Here is a 16,315-nt window from a genome sequence, read left to right as displayed (position 1 = left end):
GATGCAAGCTGTGTTTTCTTCACTTTTGCCTACTGAATGCAGGGGATACTGAAGAGAAAAATTTGGAAGTGAATATTAGTTCATTAAAAAGGTAGCATTTGAGTATGAGATTTGACTTTCTGTATCATGATTTACAGTATAGGGTTAATAGACCACTGGATAGATATGGAATATAATTAATGAAGGCTGATGAAAATATATTTTGTCACTTCTCAAGAAAGAATTACAAATTATAACTAGTTATATGAGTGAATACTCCAAATCAACTAATAAGGGAATACAAATCAATGCAACCCTAAGTTTTAGTCTAAACCAAGAAATTGGCGAAGATAATAAAAGATGGGCATAATCAATTGGTAATGGAGTCATAGATTAGGACAGCTGTTCTGGAAAACAATTTGGAATTATGGAAATAAAAAAGTAGCTAAAATGTCAATTCCCTTTTACTTAGAAATTTCATTGCTAGGCCTATTTCCCAAGGATGCAATGACTTAAAAGAAAAGCTTCATATCTACGCAAATAATTTATAGCAGCACTTCCTCTGGTAGTGAATAATTAGAAAGTCGATGCTTATCAATTTAGGAATGGCTAACCAATGTGAATGTATTGGAATATTACTGAGCTGTAAAAAATAATGATGTAAAAATAAAAATAATAATGAATGCAGAAACGTATGGAAAGACCTATGTGAAGTGATACTAAGTGAAGTAAACAATCAAGAAAACAATATAGAGTGACTACAGCAATTTAAATAGGACAACAAGCACTAAATAGTTGAAAATTAATATTGAAAAATTATAAAGAATGAGTTTGGCCCTAAACAAAGGAGATGACTTTCTGTTGTATTCCTGGGGCATATATTTAAATTATACAATTTAAATTAGACCCTCTCAGGACTTAAAATGCATAGCACTCACTTCTGGTGATTATATTAAAGAAATTTAGCCCCTCACCTCAGCCCCATGGCAGAGGCAGGTGCTTATGGTAATTCACAGACCAGGAGGGAGGACAGAGCCTTACACACTGAGTTCCTTGTGGGAGTTTCCCAAAAGCTCAGGAAGCACCCCAAAAATAGGCTTAGGCTGGGAAAATGAGCAGGCAGAGAAACAAGAGGAACACCATTGAGAAATATTTTGCCTGTGAGCCCAAGAAGGATCAAAACACTAAGTCTGAAGATGAGGAAGCACAAGCTCCTGCTTGTAGAAAAACAGAAATTGGGCTCAGGCTATGACAGAGCTCAGAAAAGACTTTGAAAATCAAATGAGGGAGTTAGAAGAAAAACTGGGAAAAGAAATGAGAGAGATGCAGGAAAAACATGAAAATGAAGTCAGCAGCTTAGTCAAGGAAATCCAAAAAAATGCTGAAGAAAATAGCATGCTAAAAACCATCTTAGGTCAAATGGATAAAACAGTTCAAAAAGTTATTGAAGAAAAGAATGCTTTAAAAAGCAGAATTGGGCAGGTGGAAAAAAAGAGATAAGAAAGTTCCCTGAGGAAAACAAATCCTTCAGACAAAGAATAGAACTCAGGGAGATTGCTGAATTTATGAGAAATCAGGACTCAAGACTTCAAAACCAAAAGAATGAAAAATTAGAAGGAAATATGAAATATCTCATTGAAAAAACAACTGATATGGAAAACAGATTTAGGAAAGATATTGGAATACCTGAAAGTCATGATCAGGAAAAGAGCCTTGACATCATTTTTAAAGAATTACTACAGGAAAATTGCCCTGATATCCTAGAAGCAGAGGGCAAAATAGAAATGGAGAGAATCCACTGATCCCCCCGAGAAAGAGATCCCTAAAAACTAACCCCCAGGAATAGAGCCAAGTTCCAGAACTCCCAAGTCAAAGAGAAAATATTACAAGCATCCAGAAGGACACAATTCAAATACCGTGGAGCTGCAATCAGGATCTCACAGGATTTAGCAGCAACTACACTGAAAGCTCGTAGGGCTTGGAATACAATATTCTGGAAGGCAAAAGAGCTTAGAATGCAGCCGAGAATCAACTACCCAGCAAAACTGAATGTCCTCTTCCAAGGAAAAAGATGGACTTTCAATGAACCAGGGGAATTTCAAATGTTCCTGTTGGAATGGCCAGAGCTGAACAGAAGGTTTGATCTTCAAATACAGGACTCAGGTGAAGCATAGAGATTGGAGGAGAAGGGGAAAGTATGAGGGACTTGATGATGAACTGCATGTATTCCTGTCTAGAAAAATGACACTGTTAATATTCATATGAACCTTCTCAATTAACAGAGCACAGGTAGAAGGAGATTTTATAGTTGAAGCACAGGACAAAGCTGAATTTGAAGATAAAATATGGTGCAAAAATGGAGTCAATAGAAAAAAGGGAAATGTAATGGGAGAAAGAAAAAGGAGAGGGGGAATAGACCAAGATAATTCATATAATAAGATTTTTCTTTATTACAATGAGCTATTGCAATGATATGGAAGGGGGGGAAGGCAAGGGAATCTTTGCTCTCATCAGAGGTGGCTAGGAGAGGAAACAGTATATATATATACTCAATGGGGTATAGACATCTGGAGTAAGAAGGAGGGGGGGACAGGGGGAAGGGGGAGGATGTGAGTGATGGAGGAGAGGATGGACCATGGGGGGAGAGTGGTCAGATATAACACATTTTCTTTTTACTTCTTGCAAGGGGCTGGGATTGGATGGCCTGTCTGGGACCATAGGGACAGGTGGATGGATGCTGAGCCTAAGGGATGGTATGGGGGCTCAGGGCCTCTTGGCCCCAGGGCCAGGGATTTGTCTGCTGCGCCACTCAGCTACCCTACAGCAGAGTCAGAGTGAAAGGAAAGAGAAAATATAGTACATGGTAGTGGAGAAATATGAAAGGAGGGAGTTGCAATCAGCAATGACAAAGGTGGTAAAATATGGAAGTAACTTTTGTGATGGACTTATAAAGAATGTGATCCACCCACGACAGAGTTGGTGGTGTTGGAACACAGACTGAAGCACATTTTTTATTATTATTATTATTTTTTGGGAGGTTGCAGGGCAAATGGGACTGGGTAGCCTGCCTGAGGCCGCATAGCAGGGTGATCGTTGGGTGTCTGAGGCTGGATTTGGACCCGTGTGCTCCTGGCTCAAGGGCCAGTGCTCTGTCTGCCACCCAGCTGCTCCTACTATTATTACTATTTTATTTTATTTTAGGTCTTTTTTTTTCCCTTTTTTTGGTTTTTGCAGGGCAGTGGGGTTGGGTTGGCTTGCATGTCACATAGCTGGGTGATTGTTGGGTGTATGGGGCCAGATATGGGCTTGAGTGCTCCTGGCTCCAGGGCTGGTTCTCTGTCCACTGTGCCACCTGGCCTTGCCTACAATTATTACTATTATTTTTTAATTTTAATTTTAATTTTTTTCTCTCCCCTTTACTTTATCTCTCAAGCAAGTCTATATTTTTTTGGGGGAGGGGGTATTTTGTTTACTCTTAAACAAGAATATTTTATTAATGTATAAAAAATTTGTACAAAATGAGATAAATATTAAATATAATAGGAAAAAAGAAAAAAAAGAAATTTACACTACTTTCCCCTCCTCAATTCTTTTTCCTCGTGGGTATGGAACATTACATAGATTATCAAATTGGGGGGGTGTATTGATTAGTTCTATTGACTTTTTCCCCCCCTTTTTAAAAAATTCCTTGTTACAAAAAATGGCTTTCTGGGAGGTATTGAAGGCAAGGGATATAGAGGGGAAAATGGGCTATATAAAAACAAAAGAGATCAGTGAAATTTTAAGAAAATAATGTATCTGTTAAATCTGTTGCAAATCTAATAAAAAAAAAGCTTTAAATTATAAAGGTTGGGGAAGGAAGACTACCTATGTATATCCACCAAGTTAGATACTGTAGAGAGAAATCACAATGAAGGTTGGAGAAGTAGGATTTGGTATACCCACAAGTGCACAAGAAATGAAATCCAAGAAAAGGACCAGTAGTAGAATTTATACCTTGAGTGTACAAAAAATGTCCAAAAAGGAGCTCAGCTGGGCTATGCTGCAAGGGGACAAATTTGACCTCTTGAGTTATCATTGAGGTTGGTGGGACTCAATTGTGTCTACACTGTAGCTCTGGATGGGTATGCTTTATTCTTTTTTGTTTTTTTTAAGGGTTTTGTTTTTTTTTGCAAGGCAATGGGGTTAAGTGGCTTGCCCAAGGCCACACAGGTAATTATTAAGTGTCTGAAGCCGCATTTCAACTCAGGTCCTCCTGACTCTAGGGCTGGTGCTCTGCCCCGGTATGCTTTATTAAGAAAAGATGGAGGGGCAGCTAGGCAGCATAGTGGATAGAGCACTGGTCCTGGAGTCAGGAGGACCTGAGTTCAAATGCGGCTTCAGACACTTAATAATTACCTGTGTGGCCTTGGGCAAGCCACTTAACCCCATCTGCCTTGCAAAAACCTTAAAAAAAAAGAGAGAGAGAGATGGAGGGACAGCTAGGTAGCGCAATAGATAGAGCACTGGCCCTGGAGTCAGGAGGACCTGAGTTCAAATTTGAACTCAGACACTTGATATTTAGTAGCTGTGTGGCCTTGGGCAAGTCACTTAACCCCATTGCCTTGCAAAATCCAAAAACAAACAAGAAGAAATGGAATAGGTAAAAATTGTAGGAGCATTGTATATTAAAAAGACTCATAGAAGAAAATCTAGGAACCAGTGGGGGAAAGCATTATGGAAAGCATTTAAGTAAAGCTCCAAGAAGGCACAAATAGAAGTGATTTTGTTATTTGGAGTTTTCTACAAATCACAAAAGGGGGAAATAGCTAAGGAGTTTGGGAAATAGACAACAAGTCTAGCACAGAGGAATGCTATAGCTCCAGCAGGTGTCTGGATAACTGATAATCACTTATCCAGACACCTACTAGACCTCTGCCAAAAGCAGAGCAGCTACTAATTGTTTGACCTGCTGCAGTCATAATTTCACCCATTAAAAGGGGCAATTCTGGGTCTGATTATTACTAGTGAAGGAACTGACTTGGGGTAGAGGAATGATGGAATCCTTCTGGTTCCTGAGTGACTTAGAATTTTTGATAGGGTAGAAGAAACCTGGTTATACCCTGACATGCATCCTAAATTGCAGGAGAGCAGCATGTAAATAATTTGGGTAAAAGATTGATAAGATGCCATGGACTAAAATGCTTAAGGAAAAGCCAGCCTAAGGGGATAAGAGATGCACACGAATGATATTCTGAAGATATAGATGGAAATAATTCCAATAAGGAGGACAAATGGGATTTGTCAGAAGAAGAAAAAACTGCGTATACACAAGGGAACTCATCAATCAAGTGTATGGAATATGTGGTAGAATCCTATAAAGAGATTTGAAGAGTGATAAAGCTCAGATTGACTTGAGACTGGCAAGAAACCAAAGGAAAACAAAATTTTTTTTTTTAAATTGGTTTCATTGGAAGACAAAGGAAGCTAAAAGGAGAGAGGAAGCCTTTGCTTCATTAGATAGGATGATCATTATTGACAACTAGCAGGGAATTGATACCCAGCCTAAGTAAAGTGATAGTAAGAGCACCTGGTTGCCCTTGATGGATTCAAATCACCTGGCTGAAATTAACTCTATCCTTAGATTTTTTTTTAAATATTATTTATTTAAAACAATGGGTTTAAGTGACTTGCCCAAGGTCACACAGCTAGGTAATTATTAAGTATCTGAGGTTGTATTTGAATTTAGGTCCTCTTGACTCCAGGGCCAGTGCTCTATCCAATGTGCCACCTGGCTGCCCCACATGTCCTTAGGTTCTGAAAGAACTAGGAGATGTGATAATTGGGCTTTCAGCAATGCTTGAAAGATCACAAAAAGCTGAGTGTTGGTAAGGGAGACTGAGGCTGGTGGATTACTTGAACCTGAAAGTTCTCAGATGTTATAAGTCTAAAGCTGATCAAGTGTCATCACTAATCTGGCAGCAATACAATAAACTTCCAGCAACAGGGGGCCACCAGACTGTCGAAGAAAGGGTGAACCAATTCACTTTGGAAACAATCAGTCTAAGCTTCCATCCTGAGCAACAGTGGCATTCTTCAACCTACTGCAGTTTCAGGTTGGGTGAAAGAAAGAAAAAAAATAGAGATCATCATAGAATAAGATACCGCAAGATTGGAGAAGGAAAATTGTAGTCCCTTTTTTCATAAAAAGGAAAGAGAAAATAATTTAGATACTATAGGCTCTGAGCATGACTTTAATTCCTGGGAGGATTTTAGAAAGATTTTAAAAAGATGGTAAACATATAGTAATTAATAAAGAGAGGCAGCATCAAGAACAGATTATTCCAAACTAATCTCACTTTTTTGATTGCTAGAATTATTAAGTAGATGATAAGAATGCTGTGGATGTATAGTTTAACTAGATTTCAGCAAAGCTTTTAATAAAAGCATCTCTTACTGTGTGGTGAAGATGGAGAGAGAGAATGGATTAAAGTGATATAATTAGGAAGATTCAGAATTTTTCAGATGGATAGACTCATAGAGTGAATTGTCAGGAGGGTGGGAGATCTCCATTGGAGTGTCCTTGGGATCTCTTCTTGACCCTGTGCTGCTTAACATTTGTTAATGACTTGGATGAAATTATAGATGTCTGACCACTGCAATTGCAGGCAACACAAATGTAGGAGAAATAACAAATAGAAGAGATGACGAAATCAGGATCTGAGGTCCTTGATAGGCTAGTGCATTAGGATGTATCTGATGAAATGAAATTCACTAAGGATAAATGCTAAGTCTTGCACTTAGAGACAGAAAATCAGCTTCCCAAGTATAAGTTGGGAAGACATGGATAGGCAGATCTGAAAGTTTTAGTGGCCCTGAAGTTCAAGAATCAGCAGTGCCATGTGGGAGCCAAAAAACTTGATTCCTTCTTGATTCCTCCTCCTTTAATAGATACAATGGTGACAGTCTCACTGTACTCAGTTGTCAGACCTCATCAGAAATATTGTGTTCAGTTTTGGGTACTTTGAGGGACATTGATGGGGAAAGTGTCTTGAAGGTGACAAGTAGGATGGAAAAGGACCTTAAAGTCATGTCAGAAGAAGATTGGCTGAATGAATTGGACATGATTACCTGGGAGTAAAGAAGACTCAGGGGAACATGGTAATTGACCTTTGATATTTGAAGAGCTTTTGTGTGGGAGATGGATTAGTTATGTTCTCTTGGTCCTAGGGAACAGAAGCAGGAATGGGGAGAAGTTGCAAAGAGCCAAATTTAGGCTTGATTTTGAGGGAAAGTTCCTACCAATTAGAGCTGTCCAAAAATGGAATGGGCTGTCTTCGGAAGTGGTCAGCTCCCTCTACCTAGGGGGAAGGCCTACGCAGTTAGTGGTTGAGTGTGGTCTAAGTGAGATTTCCTTTTGTCTGTGGGTTGAAGTGGAGCTTTGCTTAGATCCAACTCTTCTCTTCTAAGATTCTAGCTATCATATTTTAGGAGCAGTTCCGAGAGAGAATGACCAGAGGAAGGAAACATTGAAAACAACTGTCCTCGGTTCAGATGGAAGAACTAAGGCTATTTAACCTAGAGAAGAGAAACCTGGGAGAGTCATGATTGCTGTTTTCTGACATGTGAAGGGCTGTCAAGGGCAATAAACTTGTTAGGTTTTTTCTCAAGGTTTAGGATTCTGTAGTATAGAAGTTGCAGAGAAGCACATTTCAGTTAAGCAGAACAACATAAATATTATAGCTGTACCCAAATGGAATGAGCAGTGAGTTCCCTTTCACTGAAGGTATTCAGGAAGAGACTTTTTATAAAAATCATTATTTAGTTTTATTAAAGATTTTCTTTTGAGTTTTGCAATTTTTCCCCTAATCTTACTTCCCCCCCCCAGAAAGCAATTTGTCAGTCTTTACTTTGTTTCCATGTTGTACATTGATCCAAATTGAGTGTGATAAGAGAGAGAAATCACATTCTTAAGGAAGAAGCAAAGTATAAGAGATAACAAGATCAGACAATAAGATATCTGGGTTTTTTTTTTTAGGGAATAGTCCTTGAACTTTGTTCAAACTTGATGGTTCTTTATCTGGATACAGATGGTATTCTCTATTGCAGACAGCCCCAAATTGTCCCTGATTTTGCATTGATGGAATGATCAAGTCCATCAAGGTTGATCATCACCCCCATGTTGCTGTTAATGTGTACAGTGTTTTTCTGGTTCTGCTCATCTCACTCAGCATCAGTTCATGCAAATCCCTCCAGGCTTCCCTGAATTCCCATCCCTCCTGGTTTCTAATAGAACAATAGTCTTCCATGACATACATATACCACAGTTTGCTAAGCCATTCCCCAATTGAAGGACATTTACTTGATTTCCAATTCTTTGCCACCACAAATGGGGCTGCTATAAATATTTTTGTACAAGTGATGTTTTTACCCTCTTTCATCATCTCTTCAGGGTATAGACCCAGTAGTGGTATTGCTGGATCAAAGGGTATGCACATTTTTGTTGCCTTTTGGGAGTAGTTCCAAATTTCTCTCCAGAAAGGTTGGATGGGGGGCGGCTAGGTGGCGTAGTGGATAAAGCACCAACCTTGGAGTCAGGAGTACCTAGGTTCAAATCCGGTCTCAGATACTTAATAATTACCTAGCTGTGTGGCCTTAGGCAAGCCATTTAACCACATTTGCCTTGCAAGAACCTAAAAAACAAACAACCCCCCCCAAAAAAAAAACCAGAAAGGTTGGATGAGTTCACAGCTCCACCAACAGTGTAATAGTGTCCCAGATTTCCCACAACCCAGTAAGAGACTTTTTGACTCATTTGGTTGTTGTGGAATGGTTTATGCTTCAGGTATGGATTCACTAGATGATTTTTTGAGATCTCTTCCAGTTCTAGGATCTTGTGAAATGATTTCTCCTTCTGAAACTTTTTCCTCATCTATAATAGTTCCCTATAAAGGTCCCCTCCCAGCTCTAACATTTGATAATTCTGAAAGTGTCCTTTGAAGTAATCTTTAAATACTTGGTTTTCTCATTTTCCTAGGAGAAAGTTCCAGGAGACTCATTGAGACCAGAAGCCAAGAGATACCTGGATCGGTTAGTTAAGCTGGGAAAACGGAATGGACTTCACCTCCCTGAAGAAACTCAAGAAGTAAGAACTCTGCCTAAGAGCTATGGCCAAATGTAATTAAGTCATGTTACTGGCGGCAGCTCTTGGGGATTCACTAGTGAAGAATTCATGGGGTTTCAGTGGCACATGCTTACACCCCCCTTCTTCATGGTATACTTATATTGGCTGTCTTACAGTCTCCTGCATTAGTGTTTTGTGATTGGGTGCCTTGGTAGTTACCATTTTTCTGTCTCAAGAGACCCTTCTCATGTAAAATCTTGTCTCTTCCCTATCAATAACTCCCTTTGTGATCTTGGTCAAATCTCTTCCTCATTTTGGATCTAGATGACTTTAGAGGGCTCTTCCAGCTTTGTATGCACTGTTTCAGCAAAGGTAGTTATCCTGTTTTATCTGAGATATAGCTGAGGATATGTCAGTTTGCCTTTTTTTCTATTCTTAAAAAACATGTCAGAGTAAGGAAAATATCTTTTAAAAAATATGGGGCAGCTAGATGGTCCAGTGGATAGAGCACTGGCCCTGGAGTCAAGAGTTACCTGAGTTCAAATCCAGCCTCAGACACTTAATAATTACCTAGCTGTGTGGCCTTGGGCACGCCACTTAACCCCATTGCCTTGCAAAAGCAAAAAATACATAGTAACATATTCATCCACATCATCTAAGTATTAATTTCCTTTTGGGGGGGGTAGTTTTTTTTTTTTTTGCCAGGCAAATGGGGTTAAGTGGCTTGCCCAAGGCCCACACAGCTAGGTAATTATTAAATGTCTGAAGCCGGATTTGAACAGGTACTCCTGACTCCAGGGGTGGGTGCTTTATCCACTGCACCACCTAGATGCCTCTATTTATTTCCTTTGAAGTGCTGCCATGGAATGTCAGAATAAAATCTTTGAATAGGAAGATAGCTCAGTGGCCATTGAGTATGGCCTTTACTGTACCCTATCTACAACATACCCCATAACTGATCATTCAAACTTAAAGGCTTTTGCTTAAAGACTGTTTTTGTTATTTTGGAGGAAAATGTTTTTATTGATTCTTTTTAAAAACATCACTGTAGATTCCCAGTAACCTCACAGAATCCTCTGTTCTTATAATTACACAAAACAAATGGACACATTGACCATTTTTAACAGCATATGACTCTTTCCTTGTCAGTCTTTCTCTCTCTACCTTCTCTGCCAAAAAGAAAAGAGTAGGTTTGAGCATCAGTCCTCTGGAGTTAAGCGTGGTCATTGCATTGACCTGAAGTCCTAGTCTTTTAGTGTTTTTTACCTTTACATTACTGTTCTTACTTTGTTCTGTATAGGTTCATTCAAATCTTGCCAAATCTCTATGAAGTAAGGATATTCTATTATATTAACATATCACAATTTCTCTAGCCATCCCCTATTTAATGGCACCTGCTTTTTTTTTTTTCAGTTCTCTTGGATTCTCAAATATGCTACTATAAATATTTTAGGAAAACTATATTTTAATTTTTTTTTTTAGTTTTTTCAAGGCAAATGGGGTTAAGTGGCTTGCCCAAGGCCACACAGCTAGGCAATTATTAAGTGTCTGAGACCGGATTTGAACCCAGGTACTCCTGACTCCAAGGCCGATGCTTTATCCACTACGCCACCTAGCCGCCCCGGAAAACTATATTTTAAGACAACCCATCTCATGTTATAGATAAATTGTTAAGAACTTTTCCTTGAAATCATCTACATTTGCTTTTCTGTTAATTCTGTCCATTGTACCTAGTTCTCCCCTCTGAGGACAAGCAGTTCTCTGATCTTTCTTAAGCAAGGCAGCCCTTCAGCTTTCATGTTCCCTCATTCAAGTGAAATATCCCCAGTTCCTTCTGTTAATCCTTGTGTGGTAAGATGTTGAAGGCCTTCACCATCTTACTTGCCTTTCTTGGTAATTTCTGCAGCTTATCAGTATCCTTTCCTAAATATGGCATCCAGAACTGAACACTGAGATCCATCATGGGGCAACTAGGTGGTGCAGTGGATAGAGCACCAGCCCTGAAGTCAGGAGGACCTGAGTTCAAATGTGGCCTTATACACTTGATAATTACTAGCCGTGTAACCTTGGGCAAGTCATTTAACCCCTTTGCCACCCAAAACCAAAAAGAGATAGAGTGGAATATGCTGGCACTGTTGACTCCCCAGTTTTAGACAGTTTATTTATCTTCTTTTTCCAGTGGCTTTATTAGCTATCTTTGACTGCTAGAGCACACCCTTGACACTCATATTGAGCTTGTGGGCCCAAGTAACACTGAGCTGTCTCAGATGAGTTTCTGTCTAGGCTTGTTGTCTAGATGTTCTTACTTGTGATTTAATTTACTTAAGTTTCTATATTTAAGCCTATTAAATGTAATCATTTTATAGAGAGCTTAGTGTAGTTGCTGGCGAGCCTCCCTTAAAATCAGGAAGACCTGGGTTCATTCTTTATCTGAGCCACATTATTGGCTCTCAAGTCACTCAACCTCTTACTACTTCAGGTAACTATGACTTCAGGTTGCAGAAAAAGTGCTAGTTTCATAACCCAGGAGTTTCTCATACTAACAGAATCACAAGTTACTCTGCTCATTCTACATTTCATCTTATTATATTCGACCCACTATTAGAACTGTTTAAATCCTTAGGACTCTTGATTCTGCCATGCAATAGGGTAACTGACTTTCTCAGCTTTGTGTCAGTTGGGCATGTTATAAATGTTGCTGGTAGGCCGTCAGACACATCAGTGGTGAAATTTTGGAAAAAGGCAACACCAAGTGTTCTGAGCCCCACTTTAAACCACTTTTCAGGTTAACATCAAGCCATTTATCCATTAATCTCATTCTTAGGTCACTGTCCTGTCATATCTCACATCATTCTTTCTCATCTGCAGGAAGAGCATGAGAGATTTTTATCAAATGCTTTATTGACTAAAATCTAGATAAACTATCCATAATATGTCTCCCAGTCTAGTAAAGGAAGAGAGGTTAGTTTGGTATGGCCTGTTTTTGATGAAGTCATGCTAGTTCTTTTATTTAAAAAAACCTAGAATTTTGCCAATAATTGAAGCCAAACTTACTGGTTTGTAGTTTGCAGAATCTATTTCTTTTTCTTTTTCTTTTTTTTTTTTAGAACTGGGACCTTTGCTCTTCTCTCACCTTGTCATATTTTCCCCACTTTTTCCGTCTTTCAGAGATCATCAACAAGAGCTTGTGACACTGAAGTCTCTGCCAGGGATTCATTGCATGTAGTAATTTGAGCTCACCAAGGGCAGTCTAAGCCACACTGAGGTGTTCTCTTTATTTCTTATTTATTTTGATATCTGTTCCCTATTAGCCATTTTTCCTTCTGGCCTTTGGAGTACAAAAGTAATTCTCTTCAGGGAACAAAACTAGCAAAATTAAACTGGTACAGACATTGGTACAGTACTTGTATTAGTTCTGTCTTTTCTCCATTGTCACATCACCCCAATCATTAATTATAACCCTTCTTTGAACTTTCCCTTTTCTCCAGTATAACTTTTAAAAGTCTTTTTGTTAACCAGGAGTTTTAATCTTTTCCTGATCCTGTAGTCCTAGGGTCAGTAAACTGTCTTACTTTTATATTTCTATCTGCAGAGCATGGTCAGTATAAAGACATATGAGACTGATTTCATCTGTTAGTTTTCATTTTCTATACTCTCTTTGAAATTTTGTTTGGTTAGTGAGTTCTCTGCTCATCCACACAGAAAACCTACTCCTTTTCCTCCTCATTGGAACTGAGAATTGAGCAGCACCTTGTACATAATAGATCCTTGATCAATGATTCTTTATTGAATTTCCTTTTTGCTTTCAGAGTTTCATTCTTGAGAATTTCCAATTCTTCTAACCTTTTGCTGTCTTCCCTTCCTAGTTGTAGAGTACATGCCAAACCATGCCTAGCCTTTTCTCTCCTCACAAACCCTGTGAGGTTTCCATCTTTTCCATTCCAGAAACCAATTTCTTGTTGGTGAGAGTTGCAGAATCGATATTTCTTGGTTCTTTCACTTTCTGAAGCATGACATCATGAGGGCAAATCATTGACTGCTCTGCTTTGGATTGAAGTATCCAAATATCTGGTATCTGCATAGTTGAAGTCTCCCATTACAACTTGCTAATACTTCCATAATGATCAGCTTCTGATCTCTTTCTCATACTCTACACCTTCTTACCTGAGTATTCATTATTTAATATACAAATATGACTCTTACTTCACATACCAGACTGGTGTTTCACACAATGGTTTCTCATTATGTAAATAATAGTATGCCTTTCCAGAGCCATAGTCTTGTGATGAGTGTCATCCTATAAAGTTTAAGTCACATTTATGAGGTGAAATTTGGTCTCTCATTTGAGGACCTCTAATTCACCTTGCTAGGTATTTGTACTTTATATATTTGTGCATAAACATGAGTTTTATTATTGATTCGTTTTTTGCATTTCATGTCCACGAATTTCTGGACATTTCTTCCTCTCTTTTTCCTAAAATGTAATTACTACCTATGGTATTTAAGTTAGTACTCATACTAAGGCAGTATTCTTGCTGCCCTTTTAAAATTTAGATTTTTATGTTGATAAGTTTGCCTAAATTTCACACTGTGTCCCAATCCCTCACAGAAAACTATCCTTTATATTAGTGTTTTTTTGTAAGGAAGAAAGCAATCGGCAAAACCAATCAATATATATTTTAAAAATCCGACAGGTATACTGTTCCATATCTCTGGACTCCCCCACCCCTACTTCTGCACAGATGTAGGTAGAGGTGATTTCTCCTATAGCTTCTTTTATAAAAATTTTGTAACAGGATTAACGACCTTTTAATTAGATTTGTGAGTCACCGGGAAAATGATTTAATAGCCCTTGTTAGATGTACTCCATTCCTGGTTTCTATTCCTGTAGTCTGTTGTTCTATTTTTAATTGTGGTCCAGAAATCCCAATCCTATTCTCAGATACCATCTTCCTAGCCAGCTGTTCATTGTCCAGATCTGTCATTTCTTTTTGAAGCCATTGCCTTTGATAGGCAGCAGCGATGGAAGCACCCCTTTCAATCACATGATTCCCCCACACTATGTGGTCTAGCCAAACTGCATAACCCTGTACAAGCTGACTCCCATGTCTGGAAATGCATGTCTTCCTTAGCTCCCCCTCTTAAGAATCTTAAGGACCATTTCCTACACAAGACATTTCCTGACCTGCCAACCTCAAATGTGCATTCACCCCCTCATGCCCAGGTGCTAGTACCTGCATGAAATTTTGTAAAACTGCTTTATGTATATTTTATATCTGCCCACCTGTCCATAATGTTTCCCTAAAAGACTGTAAGTTTCTTTGTAAGTCCAGATCGTCTCATATTGGCCTAGCATGGTGCCAAGTGCATTAGGTTATTAAGGTCCCCAACATTGTGTTTGGTGCTGTGGATCTAAAGAAGCACAAACAGGACTTTACATTTGACTAGAGGTCCCAACATGTCATGGGGGTTACAAAGCAGACACTGCAGGTAGTTTTAGAATCAAGCGACTGAGCAGGATATTCTGCATAAAGTAGCCTTAGAGCAGGGTTTTGGAGGAGGGCAGGGATTCTGAACCCATTGAAGAAGGGGACCATTCTAGATTTGGGGGACCTCCATTACAAAGGTTTGGAGAAGGGAGATGGGGTGGAGGTGGATGAGGAACAAGGAGGCTTAAAAATTGCTTGGTAGTGGACTTTCAGCTCTTGGTTCTTAGAAGGAACACCCACCCTTTGACTCCACACATTTTTGGCAGAACTGCTTCAGAGTCTAAAAGCCTAAAGTGCCTTCAGTTTCTAAAAGACTCAAAGGGAAATCAGTCTTGTTGCTTTTTGCTCACATTACGTTAGAGTACCCTCATGTACATTCCTCCCACACATACTTCCCCCTGCTTCTTTTTCTTTTGTCTTTGCTCTTCCCACAGGGCTGCCAATGAGGTACAATCAATGTTGCAATCAATGAGACCACCATGGCCCCCCAGGGGAACTACCTTAAAAGTTAGAGCCTACACATTTCCTTTTTCCCTATGACTCCCTTCTTCCTGACTCCTCACTTCCTTTCTTTCTTTCCCCTTTAGAAAATAAAAAACATTAAAAAGAAGCTAAGTCTCCTTTGTATCGACTTCAACAAGAACCTGAATGAGGACACTACCTTCTTGCCGTTCACCCGAGAGGAGCTGGGTAAAGGATCCCATGACAATATTTGCAGGGGTGGGGGGGGAAAGGAGGGGAGGGGAGGTGGAAGGAAGGAAAGAAGGGTGGTACAGTACTTGTATTAACTGCCCTTCAGAGCTCTGTGATCGTGGGGATTCTAAATGAGTAGAAGAATTCTCCAAGAGCACCAACTTCCTGTTTTTGGCATGGACCAAGATTTTGGGGGACAGTTAGGCTCTCTTATGTGTGGGACTTAAATCTTAAACTTAACATTTGTATCATGCAAGAATTGAATTACAGAATTGTGTCACTAGATTGTGATTGTAAGTTCCTTGAGATGTAGACATTGAATTATTTTTAAAAATAATTTTTATTGATGGTTTTGTTTTTAAATTCCCTAAATTTTCTCTTCTTCTTTCCCCTCCCACATAAATTACAAAGAATGTTTTTTTTTAAAGAAAAGAAGGGAAAAGCAATCAACAAAGCTCTTTAAAATATTAAAAAAAAATGCTTGATAACATGTGCAATATCCAGTCCCTAGATCACCCTCCTCTGCAGGACATGAGGAGGCAGATGTCTTCTCATGTCTCTCCTCTGAGACTATGCTTGTTTTTTGAAATTTCACAGTGTTTTTTTTTTTGTATGTTTTGAAGATTGCTTCCATTTGCATTATGTTTTTTGTTCTCTTGGTTTTGCTTACTTCACTCAGCATCAGTTCATGGTAGATCTTTCCATACTTCTCTATATTTAGCCTATTTGTTGTTTCTGATAGTTCAGTAATATTCCATTACATTAATGTACTACAATTTACTTAACCATTTTCTTGTTTTATTTTTTGGGTTTTTTTTTTTTTTTTTTGCAAGGCAAATGGGGTTAAGTGGCTTGCCCAAGGCCACACAGCTAGGTAATTATAAAGTGTCTGAGACCGGATTTGAACCCAGGTACTCCTGACTCCAGGGCCGGTGCTTTATCCACTGTGCCACCTAGCCGCCCCTGCGCCACCTAGCTGCCCCAACCATTTTCTAATCAATGAGCATCTACTTTTTAAAAAGTTTTTATTGATGTCTTGTTTTTTTACACT

The 16,315-nt window shown here is 39.0% G+C and overlaps 1 protein-coding gene across 1 annotated transcript in view; it reads left to right on the top strand.

Moving 5' to 3' along the window:
* THOP1 (thimet oligopeptidase 1) overlaps nt 1–16,315 on the top strand; it is a 53,146-nt gene that overhangs the window by 9,069 nt on the left and 27,762 nt on the right. The window contains exons 4-5 of the mRNA XM_074204592.1: nt 8,996–9,103; nt 15,159–15,261. Coding sequence (XP_074060693.1) covers nt 8,996–9,103; nt 15,159–15,261 — 211 coding nt within the window. The remainder of the gene's footprint in view (nt 1–8,995; nt 9,104–15,158; nt 15,262–16,315) is intronic.

Source organism: Macrotis lagotis, chromosome X (assembly GCF_037893015.1).
Source record: "Macrotis lagotis isolate mMagLag1 chromosome X, bilby.v1.9.chrom.fasta, whole genome shotgun sequence".
In the NCBI taxonomy this organism is placed as follows: Eukaryota; Metazoa; Chordata; class Mammalia; order Peramelemorphia; family Peramelidae; genus Macrotis; species Macrotis lagotis.
The sequence above is the reverse complement of the archived record's forward strand: the minus strand, read 5'-3'. Positions and strand labels throughout refer to the sequence as shown.